A 19,224-nucleotide genomic window follows, 5' to 3' on the forward strand; every position below is an offset into this window, starting at 1 on the left:
AAAAAAAGTGATGAAAATTATTTAAAACAATCAAATCATTTGATTTTTTAATTCTGTAATGTTATGTCAGATGAAACAGTGGAATTTAGTGAAGCTTGAGGAAGAGGAGGTAAAGAAGATTTTTGAGGAGGACATCGCAAGAGGTCTGAGTAAAAAAGATAAGGTAGAAAGTGTAGAAGAAGAATGAAGGAAATCTTAAATCAGCAGAGGCAAACTTAGGCGGAATAAAGAGAACTGGTAGAAAACCTTGGGTTTCAGACGATATATTGCAGCTGATGGATGAACGTAGAAAATATAAGAATGCTAGTGATGAAGAAAGTAAAAGGAACTATCGGCAATTAAGAAATGCTATAAACAGGAAGTGCAAACTGGCGAAAGAAGAGTGGATGAAAGAAAAGTGTTCAGAAGTGGAAAGAGAAATGAACATTGGTAAAATAGACGGAGCATACAGGTAAGTTAAGGAAGTTGGGGTACATAAATTAAAATCTAATAATGTGTTAAACAAATATGGTACACCAATATATAATATGAAAGGTAAAGTCGATAGATGGGTGGAATATATTGAAGAGTTATACGGAAGAAATGAATTAGAAAATGGTGTTATAGAGGAAGAAGAGGAAGTTGAGGAGGATGAAATGGGAGAAACAATACTGAGATCTGAATTCAAGAGAGCATTAAAAGATTTAAATGGCAGAAAGGCTCCTGGAATAGACGGAATACCTGTAGAATTACTGTGCAGGGCAGGTGAGGAAGCGATTGATAGATTATACAAACTGGTGTGTAATATTTATGAAAAAGGGGAATTTCCGTCAGACTTCAAAAAAAGTGTTATAGTCATGATACCAAAGAAAGCAGGGGCAGATAAATGTGAAGAATACAGAACAATTAGTTTAACTAGTCATGCATCAAAAATCTTAACTAGAATTCTATACAGAAGAATTAAGAGGAGAGTGGAGGAAGTGTTAGGAGAAGACCAATTTGGTTTCAGGAAAAGTATAGGGACAAGGGAAGCAATTTTAGGCCTCAGATTAATAGTAGAAGGAAGATTAAAGAAAAACAAACCAAAATACTTGACGTTTATAGACCTGGAAAAGGCATCGATAACGTAGACTGGAATAAAATGTTCAGCATTTAAAAAAAATTAGGGTTCAAATACAGAGATAGAAGAACAATTGCTAACATGTACAGGAACCAAACAGCAACAGTAACAATTGAAGAACATAAGAAAGAATCCGTAATAAGAAAGGGAGTCCGACAAGGATGTTCCCTATCTCCGTTACTTTTTAATCTTTACATGGAACTAGCAGTTAATGATGTTAAAGAACAATTTAGATTCGGAGTAACAGTACAAGGTGAAAAATAAAGATGCTATGATTTGCTGATGATATAGTAATTCTAGTCGAAAGTAAAAAGGGTTTAGAAGAAACAATGAACAGCATAGATGAAGTCCTACGCAAGACCTATCGCATGAAAATAAACAAGAACAAAACAAAAGTAATGAAATTTAGTAGAAATAACAAAGATGGACCACTGAATGTGAAAATAGGGAGAGAAAAGATTATGGAGGTAGAAGAATTTTGTTATTTGGGAAGTAGAATTACTAATGATGGATGAAGCAAGAGCGATATAAAATGCCGAATAGCACAAGTGAAATGAGCCTTCAGTCAGAAATATAATTTGTTTACATCAATTTAAATGTCAGGAAAAGATTTTTGAAAGTGTATGTTTGGAGTGTGGCTTTATATGGAAGTGAAACTTGGACAATCGGAGTATCTGAGAAGAAAAGATTAGAAGCTTTTGAAATGTGGTGCTATAGGAGAATGTTAAAAATCAGATGGGTGGATAAAGTGACAAATGAAGAGGTATTGCGGCAAATAGATGAAGAAAGAAGCATTTGGAAAAATATAGTTAAAAGAAGAGACAGACTTATAGGCCACATACTAAGGCATCCTGGAATAGTCGCTTTAACATTGGAAGGACAGGTAGAAGGGAAAAATTGTGTAGGCAGGCCACGTTTGGAATATGTAAAACTAATTGTTAGGGATGTAGGATGTAGAGGGTATACTGAAATGAAACGACTAGCACTAGATAGGGAATCTTGGAGAGCTGCATCAAACCAGTCAAATGACTGAGGACAAAAAAAATGTTATAAGTTTTAAAAACTGAAAATTACAGTATACTTTTAAACAGGGAACATAGAAAAAACATTTTATCTGTGAGCTACATTTTGCTTTATGTTAAGAATGAATCTCTAAAGAAGCTTAACACAGAACAAAATCTAGCTCAGATAAAGATAAAGTTTATCAAACATTTTCTGTTTAAAAAGTAGACAGTAGTTGTTTTTTTAAATGTTTTCAATTTTTAAACAACAAACTGAACCAGATATATTAAATTCTGAGTATTTAAGACCTGTTGTCATTCTATCCCCAGCTTGTTGATCTGCTTCTGTTCACTTAATGTACTTTATTGTGTGTTTGTAAAATTCATAATGTTCATAATTAATATTTATGTTCATCATTTTATTTACGTATAGAATAAAACAAAACATAAGTTAAAATTTACAACTGAAAAAATAAACTATAAAACTTTCTTGTCTTACCATCACAAATGATGAAAAATCAGCAAATTCAGGCACTCTCATTCACAACCAATTAAATCATCAAACCCTTAATTATCTGCTTTTTAGACTTTGTACAGATTTAATATAAAATAAATTCAACAAATTTTTTAGTTTAATACAGTATGAAAATAGAATATATTAAGTGTTAAGCTAGTAATGATCTAATACTGAAAATAAAATAAAAAAGAGAATATAAAAAAAATACTTTTCAAGTCAAATGCTTTTGGTTTTAAAGGGTAAAATTATTAATAAACTCACCTTCTCTGAACCATTTATAATGAAGTAACCTCCTGGATCAAGAGGACACTCATTCAATTCACAAAGATCACGATCAAGAAGACCATTCAACAAACAATATGTTGATCTCACCATAATAGGAATATTACCTTAAATAAAAACAGATCATATACTAACTATGTAATTCTTATTTTTGTCCTTAACTAACATAAAACATAAACTTTCTAAAAATTTTACCTTAATGTAAAATCTATGTTATCTTAATTACAAATGTACAGAATACATTTTACTTATAGATTTTTCAGTGTTTCATACATTATGTAAATTAAATTCGAATATTAAAAAACAGAATTATAGAACTTGGTGTATGTATTATTTTATTGTTTTAAATTTTGCTTTCAGTTGTTTTAGAAGGAACCAGCAAATTGGTGAAATATTTTTCATTGATCAGTTGACTATTGACATGTACTTTTCCACATCTTTCAACTTTCACTAATCTTTTAATTTTTATTGTCTCAATAATTAATTACATACTGAATCTATTAGCCATTTGCTTTATATTTTCTATCCATTGTTTCACAAGCAGAAATCAGCTAAGAAATTTAGTTCTTTTCACTCCTCTTGTCCAAGACTTTCAACAGAGTTACCCTTTTTTGCTTTGGTGTGAGGCCCTTTATTATTTGTTTCATGAGGATGATTCACACTGCCACCCACTTTAATTTTCTTATAGCAGGAAAAACAGAAATGGAGGCAAAGTCTTCTATGCCTGAGCGGATACAGATGCTATAAAAGACAGGGTCTCCTTTAACATGTTTCAAACTAAACTTCACATCATCCAGTGACTTGTCTATAACCCCTAACTGCAGCTGTTGGAGACTACACACAATAACAGCTGCACTCATGGATAGCTCAAACTATAAGGACATAGGAACCTATCTGGTTCAGAAAACCAATTTGTAAATTAAATCTTTACTGGATAAGACAGAGACTAAAAGCAGTATACTGTGATACTGATATTACATTCAGTAATAACAAATATTTTGAAAAAAATTAAATTCATCAAAACCTTAATGTAATGCTTATTTTGAAAATTTATTAAGTCATCAGATATGTACATCATATATGATGTACATATCGTACAAAACCATATATATATATATATGGTTTTAGTATATCACTAGAGTTAAAACACATTAGTTACAGTTTCAATGAATGTAGTTTGCTAATAAAGAAATCAATGGCACTAAAAATTAAATAATAAGGAATAAAGCAAAGAGTAAATTGCTATGCTAATGAAGGATTAATAATTAATTACCTATTAATAATTTCTCATGCTGTGTCACAATTGGATCTTTTCCATCTTTTATTACTGTTTTTCTAATATCCACATACAATGGTGCACTATATGTTAAGTTACATAAGCGGGCCTCATTTGGCATCATAGGAGAAGGTGGTTCATCTTTTTTCCAATGGGTTGGTTTAGAAAGATAAATTTGTCCAAATTTCAACAAGTATTCAAACTAAAAAAAAAGTAGAAACATTAAAAAGTTTAATTGTACTTATAACAATTTATTTACTTCCAAAGAGTAAAATATTCCACAAAAAATTGAATTGTTATTCAAAAATATTTTTCATAATTTCCAGAACTAATTTTAATAAAAAATTAAGTTATAATTAAACATAATTTGCAACAGCAGAATCAATTACTTGGGATTCATAATCTTTTTGTAATATTGATTTCACTGGTTTTCATTGTAAAAATATTAAGTTACATATTGGCATTACAGGAAGATTACAGGCAAAGGATTGTCTATGAATAAAGTAATATAAAAGGCAAAATGAGGTGGGACTTGCTATCACTTTTATGTTATTTATCATATAATCCATGTGATTTAAATAAGTTTTTTTTAGTAAACTGCTGTGAAACTTCTACTCATCAAGCTTCGGACTTAAATCTCAATTGAAAAATTCTATCAACTTACTTTTCTTAAGTAGAAACCAAGTTACAACTCAAACAAAAGCAGACCCTTTCACAGATCAGTTCTTTAAATAAATAAATTTTTTCTACTTATACTTAAAATTTTAAAAATCAAACTAAAGATACTTTTTTCATTTTTAAACATTTTTTTGTATACTTTGACAATGGAATATGCTGCCACGTAGAAAACCATAATTACAATGTCCAATGTTTAAAAAAACAATTTTTCTGGAAGAGCAATCTGCACTACAATAGTTACGGTTTTCCAAAAACATTTATAATTGCTAATCCAAGAGTATATATTGTGTTATTATTAAGGGTAAGGAAGTCTATATAGTCACATACATTCTGTAGATTCAGTTTTGTTATTTTTACTGGTATGTTACTTAAATTATGTTTATTGTATTAAATTATCATCTCAGATGATTAATTATTTTTGGCAACGTGTTCCAATTTATTACTTCCTTTACAATTAATGTAGTATTTATTGGTTACTTGTATTTTACATTATAATTATTTATTAAGATTATTTTCCAAACTAAGATTTGTTCACTTTATTTCATTTTACTTTATTTCACTTTATTTCCATTTCATTCCATATATGGTGTGATAGGTGTTACTTTTATGCAGTGCTTGAGTTTGTATATTTTTTAGTGATTTCATTTAATTTCTTACACGAAATTGTTGTTTACTAGTGATGATACTGTGATTAATCACAGTATCATCGCTAGTAAACAACACTGTGTTAATGATTAACACTGTGTTAAAATCATTAATTGTGTTAATGATTTTAATCAATTAAGGCACACCTAAATAATAAAATAATAATTTATAACAATTAAGTAACAAGGATTTAACATTTTCTCAACGTAGTTGGGTTCCTTAAGATTAGGTCCTAGTGGCAAAGTTGTAAACTGATAGACCTTGACAGCCATCTCACAGATGCAAATCACAAGTCCAAAAATGAACAGAAAAAATTAAAAAATTCTAACTACATATCTACCTAACTGAAAAAAAAAAAAAAAATCACTAATAACATCAACTGATGCTGCCAATGTGAAAACAGCAGCAAATTGATTAAAATCATTTGAATGTGGTTGCAAGAGAGATAGAAAATATATTTAATTGTTATGAAAAGCTTATTTACTGAACTTATTGAGTCTTTTTCAAAACTTTATAGTTTAAAATAAAACCAAGTCTAAATAATCATTTTCATTATAGAACAACATGAAGAAAAAAATTGTTCAGAATTAAATGATTCTTACTAAGTTCATACTATGATAATTTAAATATTTTATACAAAAGAAACATATTTTCTGATGATAAGATTCTACAACCTTTAAAATGAAAAAATTGGTTTCAATATAGTGAGAAAATATACCGTACTAAAATACAATAAACTGAAATAAAAGAATGAGGAAAACAACTATAGGGTGATAGTGAATTTATATATGAGAGCAGTGGCAGAACATCTGTGAATTATACAATGTTCAGAAATTAAGGTACAGTTCTTTATATTATATATAAAAAAATATATGATTTATTATTACATATATCAGGTAGGGTGTGGTCAAAAAACAATGTTATTATTTTTATTTAAAATTGAAAAGGGAGGAAGATTTTGTGTAAATGGAAGTTGTATTGATTTTTTAGAAAGTGAGTGGACCATAATAAAAAATGACCAGACAAACATTAACAGTTTATGAAGATGAATTAGATTAGATAGCTTTAAAAAAAATTGATACTAAATTTCATACCTCAATTTGTTTTGTAATTAATATGTTGTAGCACAATATGCAATAAATTTTATGCCATAATAGAAAAGAACTTATGCAAAAAAATGTGATTTAAGAGATGTTTATTTTTTTTTAGTCAAACTATGTTATCCAGCTGCAGAGCAAATAATACCTAAACTAATACAAGTTATAAAACCTAATCTAAAAATTATATGGTTAATAAATTATTTTAGAATATTTACTAGCTTTTCTCTGCATGCCTATGACATGCCCTCCACAGCTAGGCCCTCTGGGTGGGCAGTGTCTCAGAATGGGATTATTAGGTGTCCAAAATTGATTACCTCTTCATCTCAAGAACTAAAATACACTTTACTGGTTCTTATTGCCCAGTGAGGACAATTTGTATCATCGATTTTTGGTTATTGGTCATTTTTCAAGCTACTGCTTCTTCTGGTTAATTTCAGAGATAATAATTAGTATTTCTGATTTCATACACTTAGTAAAAAAAAGTTTTGTAACAAAAAAAAGCATTATTACTTTTTAAAGAAAAGATGATATTTAATGAGATTAAAATAAGAATTCCCTTAAAAGAAAAACTACACATAATTCAGTCACAGAACTCTGTAATGGGCTCTAAAAAAAATTATAAAAATATAATTAAAATTAATAAAAATTCAATATTGAATAATAATAGAAAACATGAATTTATAAGGTGAATTAAAATATCAGTATTAATAATTAAAAAAGTGTTACCAGTTTGTTTTTTAAAATGAATATTTGATGAATAATGAATATGAAAATTAAATGAAATCAGAAAAGGATGATGAAGGATACTCAGAAGAAACAGTTTTCCAGTTGTATCATGGTTAATTTGAGTAATTACTTCTTGGTTATAATTCATTACTTTATGAAGAAAAACAATCACATAAATAAAAATATATATGATTAATATATATTTTGCATATATATTGATTAAATAAATAAATATATATATTATAAGAATTAATAATAACAAATACAAGTAATAAATACATAATAATGTAACAAGTATACACCTGACCACCACGCGACATGTAATAACAAATCACAATTTTCTGCTAGTGATCAGAACATTCCGGTGCCTGTTATCTGAGCACATTATTACTTATTATTGTATGGATGATATCACTTGGACTATTGGTGTTTTATGTGCTACGCTAAGGGACACACACACACACACACAGAGAGAGAGAGAGAGAGAGAGAGAGAGAGAGAGATGTCCTTTAGTAGGGGAGTTTTTCAAATTTTACTTGAATATTTATTTGAAAATTTTACTTGAATATTTATTTGTTGCTGTATCACCCACTGATTAGTATCAGAATTGATTTTAATGCAACTGAATCAATTTGAGCTGAGGAAAAGAATTTTGTGGTTACAAGTAATTTTTTTAATCAATACAATGACATTATGAAAAGAAAAAATTTCTCAAGCGAGACTGGAGCCATGGATTCCAGTCAAAAAGATATTCTTCAAAAAAACTGAAGAAAAATATCTGGAGCAAGAACTATCTCATTATAATTTAGTGGCATCACTTATAATCCTTGATACAATGCATAAAACTGAGAGTAAAGGGTATTTTACAAAGTGATAATTATAAATAGGAGAATTTTTGTTAAAAAATTATAGTAAAGTAATATATGTGAACAATTTAACTGTGTAAATAATATAATTAACATAAAATAGAGTATCCCTAAAAAAATTCAGAAAAAATTGGGGCTAAATTCTAAACATCAAAGTAAAAGACGGTTCTACAACCAAATGGAATCATATAAGAATTTCAGTTTTATTACTAGAAATATCCTTATTTCTAGTTCTAAACAATTTTACAAACTTACAAACAATAATTTACTATGTAAAATTCAAATTAATGACAACAATAATAATAAATAATTCTCATTAGGTGAAATGAAAACGACATAACTTAATTTATTTCTCAGTGTAGATATTCACAAATATTAAAAAAACAAGAAATCATTGTTCATGTGACAGTATCAGCTATATAGAACTACCCAATTTGCAAGTAAGCAGACATGATTTTTATATATGGCATAGATAATGATTTTAATTAAAAATAAGAATCATTCAAGACAATATAATTTAGACACTTTTTTACTTTGAATCAGTATGTTTTACCGGAAAAAATGCTCAAATGAGGAATGCTTTCCTAGTTCTGTGGATTATACCAGTTCGGTAACTGAGTCTATTTCTGTAATCCACATTTTAACGAAAAAAAGTGATCAAGAATAGAAAAAGGACATGAATGGAGGAAACTCTGTAAGGGACTGTAAGCCACCCAGAAAACTGTATTAATTCATCTTGAAATAGTATTAATAGCCATCAAACATAACACAAATACATATTAATGTTCAGACATAGAAATTAAATGCAATAAACTATGTATGTTTTTGTATTAGTCAAACTAATGGACATTTCACAGAATACAAGAATAAATAGATTTAATATAACACAAAATCAAATTTTGCTGATCACTTAGAGCAGTGGTCTCCAAAGTGGGGTACGTGTACCCCAGGGGGTAAAGCAAAACCCACCAGGTTGGTCTAATGGTTAACGCGTCTTCTCAAATCAGCTGATTTGGAAGTCCGAGAGTTACAGCGTTCAAGTCCTAGTAAAGCCAGTTATTTTTACATGGATTTGAATACTAGATCGTGGATACCGGTGTTCTTTGGTGGAATCAAATAAATAATTTGATTCTAATACACATACATATATATATTATATTATTTGGGGTCCAATTATAATTATTTTCGTCTACGGGTATGTGATCAAAAAGGTTTGGAGATCACTGACTTAAAGGAAGCATGGAAACACTATGTCTAATGTTATTTGGCATAGAGAACTCTGGTACAGATTTTTTTACATAAGTTTACAGGTTGCAATGGTTGTTTTTTTTACCATCTGAGGCATGGGGAATTTAACAAGGAAAAATGTAAAAATGAGGCACTAGTATACAGTTTCATCATCTTTACTGTATGAATTTTAATTTGTAATATCTCTACAACTATTTGTTGCAGTGAGCTCCAGTACTAATATGTTTCATTTTTTTTGCAAAGAGCTGTACAAACAATTAATGAATAACTTTGTGATTTTTTTTAGTTCTGAATGCAATGAAAACATAAAATCTTCAGTAATTATTACTGTTACTACATCTGTATATGCCTATATGAATATTTTAACAAATAAAACCATAAAAAAATTTAATTACTGACCGGTGATTCAACTTTTTTTTGTATGTGGGCAGCAGAAGATTTGTCAGGAGCAGTTTTCAAACTAATATGAGAAGAATCTTCAACAATTTGTTGTATAGATGTAGTAATGAATTCATCAAATGAGTCCAACTGTTGCTGTACCAGACCTTTTTCATTAAAATATGAGTTAACAACAATCCAGCAAGCTTCTTGCCAGAGTTCATTTGATATTTCTTCAACTTCATCTTTGTCATACTGATCTGGAATGAAATGATACAAAACATAATTTTAATAAAACTAATTGTCTCTGACATGTTATTCATTATTTATTAATTTATAATATGTGTGAGAAAGGTTTGTCACTACTTTTAATCGTAAAAAAATAATTCTATACAGATACACAAATTAAGCAAATTCTAATTTTCTACCTCATGTATTTGATACACATTTCTTCTTATAGAGGCATTTCTTAATTTTCCAAAAAAAATGTAATGGTAATTTTAATTTATCATTACATTTTTTTTTTAAATTTAATTGAATGAAACAAGATTTTCTTAAAAAGTAATGCAGGAATCAAAATCAGAACCAGCTGCATTAGTTAAACAATATTCTACTCACTGTCTTTGTGGCAGTGAAGTCATCTAATGAACAGTCAATATCGAATTACTGCTTGTAAACAAGTCAGGTTCTACCAAAAAAATATGAAAATAAACTGGCCAATTATAACAAACAAAATAAATTTATGATTTATGTTACTTAACATGTATCTGCTAGACTATGAGTAAAAACAATACATATCTTCAGACTTAAGGATAAATAAATTAAGGAGGATAACAGAACAATAACTGCACATTTGTAATAAGGTACAAGATATTTCACAGAAACAAAACGTTTTGGTAGTGTTTTTTAATATCACAGAATATTGCATATGATGCATTAGGAACCATTAATTCAATTATTGTTACAGAAAGAAAAGTAATATTTTCTTATATTGGGCAATCTTACATTTTTAGAAATAGGTGTCAGTATTGCAAGTTTTAGAATGTGTTAAAATCTAAAAAAGCTCATTTCATTCAATCGATGAAATGGAAATCACACATTGTAGAGGGCCATAAATCGTCATTGATCGTACAGGACCACAGCTTTGTAACATAATAAATCCTATTAAATCTGAAACCATACAGAAATCACACCTTCATTGTTATATCTTAAGAATAAATTAATTTTGGGTACTATGAGAAAGCAGAAAGTTTTCCCTGTTACTATAAATTGTCGACATTAAAGTATTCGTATATTTCAAACTTCTCAAGCCAAACTTTACTGGTTATGCAAGTCTTAGATCCTTTCTTTTTCCTGTTTAGCCTCCGGTAACTACCGTTTTAGATAATACTTCAGAGGATGATATGTATGAGTGTGAATGAAGTGTAGTCTTGTACATTCTCAGTTCGACCATACCTGAGATGTGTGGTTAATTGAAACCCAACCACCAAATCACACCGGTATCCACGATCTAGTATTCAAGTCCGTGTAAAAATAGCTGGCTTTACTAGGACTTGAACGCTGGAACTCTCGACTTCCAAATCAGCTGATTTGGGAAGACGCGTTCACCACTACACCAACCCGTTGGGTTAAGTCTTAGATCCATTCAACTTTTTCATTAAAACGTGTAGTTTTGCCTTTTTTATAGTACTGGTGCTGAAATCGGTACACCTTACACTAATGAACCCAAAAATACCGCTCAATCAAATGCATCATCTTAAAATTTAATAGCAGAATACACTATTGCAAGGACTGTATTGAAACCCTTCTATTCTTCTGTTACATTCCCAATCTCGACTTTATTTTCACATGTTCCTAAATCTCGTGAAATCTCTGCAGCAGTTTTGCAATTATTTTAACTTAATTTATAAAGTAATACAAATTACGGTACAACTGACAAAGATTTTCAACCGATCTATTTTTTCAAAATGATATAAATTAAAAAAAAGGATTTAATATACGAATTTAAAAGATTTTCATCGAACGACAGAAAAAGATTTTCAAGCGATCTAAGATTAGAAAATGATGTACATTAAAACAAGAATTTATATACAAATTTAAAAGATTCGTATCGAACGACAAAATAATGTGAGAATGTTAAAAATTATAACGCAATCGCACGATAACAATTCGGAAGTGCGGTATAACGTGAAGTATTTTTATCTGGGACTGTACAATAGATACACATAAAAAATTTTATATGACAGTTTTGACTAGCATACGCCTAAAGACGCTGACAAACAGCCGGTCTTCGAAATCAACAAGCGCACCGTGCACAACTCATTACATATTTATTTCTTCAAGGTTTAACGTCGTACTGTTATGCTATAGTAGTGCTCGGTTAATAGGAGTTTGTTTAAGCGAGTCCTGTGCTGATAAATTCGTAAATCCTTAACGCTAAATACAACCCGGTAAAATACATAAGTGCAATTTTTGTTTATAAAACAAAATTTAAAAGTGTAAGTTAATAAATCTTGTTTATAAAAATCAATAAAACTGGCGTGATATATTAACTTAACACTTTTGAATAAGGAAAAGGCGAAAATAAGGAAGAATAAGTTCTATTACTATTAAATTGACTTATGTGGATAAAATCATATATACCTTCATCTACCTCGTACATAATCACAAAAGTTGAACAATACCTATATAATAGAAAAATCCCGATGTTATTTTTTTATCTAAATTCACTGAAATTTCATAATATTCATACTACTTTACTACAGACATTACGATATTACTACATACATTACAGATATTACGAACAGCTTTCCCTTCCACTCCGCAACAGATTGACTCGGCTTATAAGAAATTTTCGTAGTATCAAACCAGTAACTGCTAGTCGCTGTGTATTACTGAAGCTCCAGTTAATTTGCCAACTTCTGTATTGTACGCATTAATTTTTTGCACGCAAGACTAATTTTTTGTAGCCGCTCCCCACTATGTTCATCTTCCATTCTGTTCTTGTCACATATTACTTTGTCGTTGGCTTTCTTCCTCATCTAGCCTAGTTCACGATTCAACAACAGTGATTACATATAATTTCTGTCCTTGAAAAATATAATAAATTTAAAAAACTGAAAGTTAGCATATCTTTTAACAATTTAAGTGTGCAACTAACAATAGAAAAATTATGTAACTTTCAATAATCTTGCAGCCGATGAAATGAAGTCACCTATTTATTCGATTCGTTTGACAAAAACTAATCACTCACAGTGAATCCAGAAGCTTCTTCTGAAAGGGTAGATTTATTGAGTGCTGTCAGGAAGATGGTAGGAGCTCATTTTGGAGGGGATTCCGCCACCCTTTATGGCAAATTTTTTCGTTATTTACTCACAATTAACAAGATATTAAGTGCAAGAAGTTACAAACTACTATTACACAAAGATATGAAGTTAGTCATTAACTTTTATTTATGTAAGTATATTTTTACTTCTTGCACTTTACTTCCTTGAACGAAGTAAAGGAAGCACTGCTATCGCGAAAAATGTCTGTTTTTAGATTTCAATGGAAATATCCATTTTGACTAGTTTCGGCATGACGTCTGTACGTATCTCGCACAACTCATAAACTATTAGCCGTAGGATGTTGAAATTTTGGATTTAGGTCTATTGTAACATCTAATTGTGCACCTCCCCTTTTGATATACATTTCATTAATTAAAATTTCTTTTGGCTCTAACGCCGAAACTAGTCAAATGGATTCAGGGATGGTCAAAATGGATATTTCGGTTGAAATCTGAAACCGAAAATTTTCCCGATTACAATACTTCCTTGTACTCGTACAAGGAATTAAAGACATAAAAAAAATATCATAAGTTATTAATGAAATAAAATGTTATGTACTTTTCATTTTAAAAATAAATGTTTATATGTAATTTAATATGCGTACAAGGAAGTCATGTGGTGTCCATATCAGATTTTTAAATCTAATTTAGCGCTTTCAGTTACTAACAACCAATATCATAGCATTTTCTTCTAAAAATGTTAAAGCTAAAGGAAAGAAAATTAAATTACAAAAAACGAGGCTATAAAGTATACGTTGTTAATTGAAAAATAATTAAAGATGAATAACATAAAAAAATAAAGATAGAGTAATAGATTAAAATGAAATTTTAATTATTAATGAAAATTGCAATAGTGTAAAAATTACAAATAAATAAATAAATACCTAAACTTGGAAAATAAATTTAAAGGGGAACAAAAATATAAAAAAGCTTCAATCATTAGAACTGACAAAAGTAATAATAAATTATTATATACCAAAATTACTTAATTTATAAAAAAAATTAATTAGACCATTGTTTATTAAAGCACTAGCCCCATAAAAAGTTTCCTCTCAAAACACTAATATTCTCTTTTCTTTTTTTTTGTCTTCAGTCATTTGACTGGTTTGATGCAGCTCCAAGATTTTCTATTTAGTGCTAGTCATTTCATTTCGGTATACCCTCTACATCCTACATCCCTAACAATTTGTTTTACATATTCCAAACGTCTTCACAATTTTTTCCTTCTACCTGTCCTTCCAATATTAAAGCGACTATTCCAGGATGCCTTAGTATGTGGCCTATAAGTCTGTCTCTTCTTTTAACTATATTTTTCCAAATGCTTCTTTCTTCATCTATTTGCCGGAATACCTCTTCATTTGTCACTTTATCCACCTATCTGATTTTTAACATTCTCCTATAGCACCACATTTCAAAAGCTTCTAATTTTTTCTTCTCAGATACTCCGATTGTCCAAGTTTCACTTCCATATAAAACGACACTACAAACATATACTTTCAAAAATCTTTTCCTGACATTTAAATTAATTTTTGATGTAAACAAATTATATTTCTGACTGAAGGCTCGTTTCGCTTGTGCTATTCGGCATTTCATATCGCTCCTGCTTCGTCCATCATTAGTAATTCTACTTCCCAAATAACAAAATTCTTCTACCTCCATAATCTTTTCTCCTCCTATTTTCACATTCAGTGGTCCATCTTTGTTATTTCTACTACATTTCATTACTTTTGTTTTGTTCTTGTTTATTTTCATGCGATAGTTCTTACGTAGGACTTCATCTATGCCGTTCATTGTTTCTTCTAAACCCTTTTTACTCTCAGCTAGAATTACTATATCATCAGCAAATCGTAGCATCATTATCTTTTCACCTTGTACTGTTACTCCGAATCAAAATTGTTATTTAACATCATTAACTGCTATTCTCTAAAATAATAAAAATAGAAATAAACATTAATAACGAAAATAATGAAATTATATTCACTAAACTATATTAGTTTAAATATTTAAAAACATAAATTAAAAAAAAGAAATTGAGGTAGGCTGTATCAGGAGGCATAATGACAAGTATATACAAGAAATACATTTTACATGATGTAATAAAGTAAATAACATGCTGCTGTTGACAAAATATTTTAACCATGTCTTTACAACAGATTTTACAACAAAACCATGCAGGTAAACCGACCTGAGAATCCTCTCGGCAGTTGATTTATCATAACCCACCAGGTTGGTCTAGTGCTACCGAGAAGAAGGACGTACCTCTTGACATGGAGGTGATGGTCCGACGGTATGAAAACCTAGCCAAAGAACTCAGGAAAAACATGGGTAAAAATGTTAAAAGAAGTACAAAGGAAATTTATACGGAGTTCACAGCTGCTGTGAATGACATACGGAGACTGTTTCGTACTTCAGCCGGAGATAATAGGAAGAACCAAATGGTCGAGGTGACTTCCCGGACATTGGCTGATGGGACCCGGACACTGGGGGCCCTATAATTGATGGGCTTGATAATGGGGTGCCCTCGCACCAACTTGCAGATTTTATAAGAAAGGTTTGGCCGAAAAAGGCCTTTCGCAAAACTTGGTTGGCATTCTGGACAGAAGAGATGGTGCATTAGATATAATGGCCATTGTGGATCTCCATGAAGCGACTGAAGAATGGCTGTTTGATAGCTTGTAATTGAAGCACTCCCAGGTGTCCTGGCTCTTAAACGGACCTGGGCTTAGGGCTGGTAATGTCCTGACTGCCACTTTGGAGGCCTCCAAGGAGGACTTATTGGTGGGTCTCCTGATGACGCGATGTCGGTGAAGAACATCGTTTTACATAGTTTTTGTAAACTCTGGTAGTGGTGGCGACCTGCCGCAGGAAATTGGACGCAGGATTGACGTTATCAATAAAGTAAGAACAAATAATGGTGGTTACCTCGATACAGGCCGAGGTATATGGGCAGAACACTGCAGTATACGAGAGGAAAATGTTGGAGTGGGAGGGGAGGAAATCTGGGCAGCAGACATATCATCTGCTCGTGGCTGCTGGCAGACTCCCACGGACCTGGAAAATTGATGACCCTGCCGACCAACTGCACAAGATAGAGACGCTTGTCATTAAGGCGGCTCTGACTACAACATATGCGGACTTGCTGAGATTCATTAAAACAGAACTGGCAGTACCAGCTACGTCTGAGATATTATCAATACGTAAAGCTGGTAGCAGTATGGAGATTAGAGTTAAGGAAAACAGAACTGCGGCGGGTGAGTTTAAGAGGTGGTCTCCACGGCTCTCAAATTGTAATCGTCTCAACTAAAATTAGGATGACTTCACTGTGGATACGTGATTTGGACAAGACGCCACCTCTGAAGATGACAGACCTCTTCGGAGGTGACCTCCAAAGATGACCTCTGGAAACTGGGGCAGGTTGTTGAGCAAGTCTATTTAGATGGAATACGACTGTCCTTCAGAGATGGATTTGGGCAGACTCAGATTGCCACATGCCAACTCCCTGCGATTGTGGCTGCGGATATCACCCGGAAAGGAAGAGTGAAGATTGGTCTGGTGTCCTGTTGGGCTGACGTTGTTGAGGTGCCTTTGAAGTGTTATCGTTGTTTTGAACTCGAGCATATGGAACTGCCACGGAGAAAGCAGGGAAAAAACCTGCTTTAATTGTGGAGAATAGGGGCCCATGCTGTTCAGTGTGTAAAGAAACCAAGGTGTTTAACATGCTAAAAGGAAGAACATCATGCTGGAGCTACTTTATGCCCACAGGGAGTTGCAATGCAAAAGAAAACTGCAACCCAAAGGAGGACTGGGGATCGACAACACTTCAATGAAATTGATTCAATTGATCTGAACCATGCGGCTTTGGCACAGGACATTTTGATGCGTAGTGTTTCAGAGATGGGTGGTGGTATAACACTCGTCTCCGAGCCTTATCGACCCCACTCTCGAACAGACTGGATAGTATCGTTGGATAGAACTTCTGTTGTTTGAGTATATACACCTTTATTGACAAGGGACTCTCTGTGTGAATGTATGTTTACAAGAACGAAGATCGGCGACACCTATTTCTACAGCATATATATATATATGTCACCGAACATAAGCATGGACTGATATAAGGAGGCTCCGGCAATCCTTACTGAGGATGTAGCGGTGCATCGTTCGGCATTAGCTGTGGGTGATTTTAATGCATGGTCTGCATTACACTGATCTGCCTACACTGATGCACAGGGTAGACTGCTTCTTGAGGTGGCAGCAATTTTTGACCTGGCATGTCATAATGTTGGGAATGAATTTACTTACCGGAGACGCATATATGGGTCTATAGTGGATGTCACCTTTGCCACCCCCGCCCTTGCGGCTAAAGTTCAAGACTGGCGAATGTGGGAAGGTTATACAGGGAGTGACCACCAGGCTGTCATTATGACGATTGATGATATTAGACATCGTGTGATATGGCGACCCCTGACTCAAGGATGGAGTGTGAAGGGAATGGATCCCCAGTTATTTGTGGAAGCCCTTGATTTGAGGAAGGTTACTGAGATTAAAGTGGCAGATTCAATTATTAGTGGATGAATTGATGAGGGCTTGTGATGGTCTCCTTCCCCGAAGTTGTTACAGGGCTGGTCGTCCACCTGTTTATTGGTAGAATGAGGAGATCTCATGGAAACGCAGCGAATGCCTAAGGGACAGAAGGGAAATTCAACGGACGTATTTCCATTCAGCTAGGGAACATTGTAAGGTACTTTACAAACAGAGAAGGAGGGAGCTACAGAAGCTCATAAGGGAATCCAAGAAGGCTTGCTGGCGCAAACTTATTGAAGAGATTGAAAAGGATCCATGGGAGAGGCCATACAAGATTAGTAGTATTATGTGAAAGATTATTATGTTAAGATTATTAGTATGCTGTGAGACCTAGAGTACCCACTGCTATGCATGTGGAGACATCCCAACACATTGATGGATTATTTCCACATGGAGATGGGGTTCCGGCGACTACCTCATGTGAGATAGTGGATCTACCAATGTTCACGAAGGAAGAATTGATTACCGCGATGGAGCGCGTCCCTCCTGACAAGGCCCTTGGTCCTGATGCGTTACCGAACCTTGTGATTAAATTGGCAGTCCGAGCTAATATATATGTATTTCTCGATGTTTATAATACCTTTATGAGAGAGGGGTATTCCCCGAAACGTGGAAGGCACAGCGTCTTGTAATTGGTGCTGAAACCTGGACGTGATCTGGCGCTTCCATCGTCTTATCGTCCACTGGCGATGATTAATATCTACCAATGTTCACGAAGGAAGAATTGATTACAGCGATGGAGCGCGTCCCTCCTGACAAGGCCCTTGGTCCTGATGCGTTACCGAACCTTGTGATTAAATTGGCAGTCCGAGCTAATATATATGTATTTCTCGATGTTTATAATACCTTTATGAGAGAGGGGTATTCCCCGAAACGTGGAAGGCACAGCATCTTGTAATTGGTGCTGAAACCTGGACGTGATCTGGCGCTTCCATCGTCTTATCGTCCACTGGCGATGATTAATATATTTGGGAAAATCATGGGGCGCATACTCCAACAAAGGCCGGTTCGTGCACAGTGGAGGATGCAGGCGGAGGAAATATGCTTTCAAGCTGGTAGGTCTGCACTTGATGTGGTGGAGGAGGTGATAGGCACGGCTCGGATGTATCTTGCAGAGCGTAAAGTGTGTGCGTTGGTGGAGTTGGACATGAGAAACGCATTCAATTGCATTTCTCACGTCGCCATTGCAAATGCTCTCCGGAATCTGCAGGTTCCTGCATATCTGTTAAAATTATTATTATCTCACTTAAGAGACAGGCAATTGACTTATGGTGAAAAATGGCACGATTTTAAGGACCATTGATCAGGGTGTGTTGCAGGGTCGGTCCTTGGACTGACCTTATGGAATACGGTATTCACTTCTGGAGGACGTTGCTGAGGTCGGCTATGCGGATGACATAGTACTCACAGTCGGGGCTACTACAAAGAGAGAGATTGTGGATAAAATTCAGGCTTTGTATATTAGGATCAGCACTTGGATGGCTGGGGTTGGCCTTGAGATG

The 19,224-nt window shown here is 32.7% G+C and overlaps 1 protein-coding gene across 2 annotated transcripts in view; it reads right to left on the minus strand.

The window, feature by feature from the left end:
- Positions 1-12,667, minus strand: part of LOC142319995 (DNA-directed RNA polymerase II subunit RPB2-like) — a 109,888-nt gene extending 97,221 nt beyond the window's left edge. The window contains exons 1-4 of one of the 2 annotated variants that reach the window (XM_075357678.1): positions 12,460-12,666; positions 9,838-10,076; positions 4,173-4,377; positions 2,879-3,006 (exon numbers count right to left, since the gene is read on the minus strand). In XM_075357678.1, the coding sequence (XP_075213793.1) occupies positions 2,879-3,006; positions 4,173-4,377; positions 9,838-10,076; positions 12,460-12,478 (591 nt within the window). In that variant the 5' untranslated portion in view covers positions 12,479-12,666. Of the gene's footprint in view, positions 1-2,878; positions 3,007-4,172; positions 4,378-9,837; positions 10,077-12,459 lie in introns of both variants that reach the window. The other variant, XM_075357683.1, reaches the window with a different exon arrangement.
- Between the last annotated feature and the right edge of the window lie 6,557 nt (positions 12,668-19,224).

This window comes from Lycorma delicatula, chromosome 1 (assembly GCF_047948215.1).
Source record: "Lycorma delicatula isolate Av1 chromosome 1, ASM4794821v1, whole genome shotgun sequence".
NCBI lineage: Eukaryota > Metazoa > Arthropoda > Insecta > Hemiptera > Fulgoridae > Lycorma > Lycorma delicatula.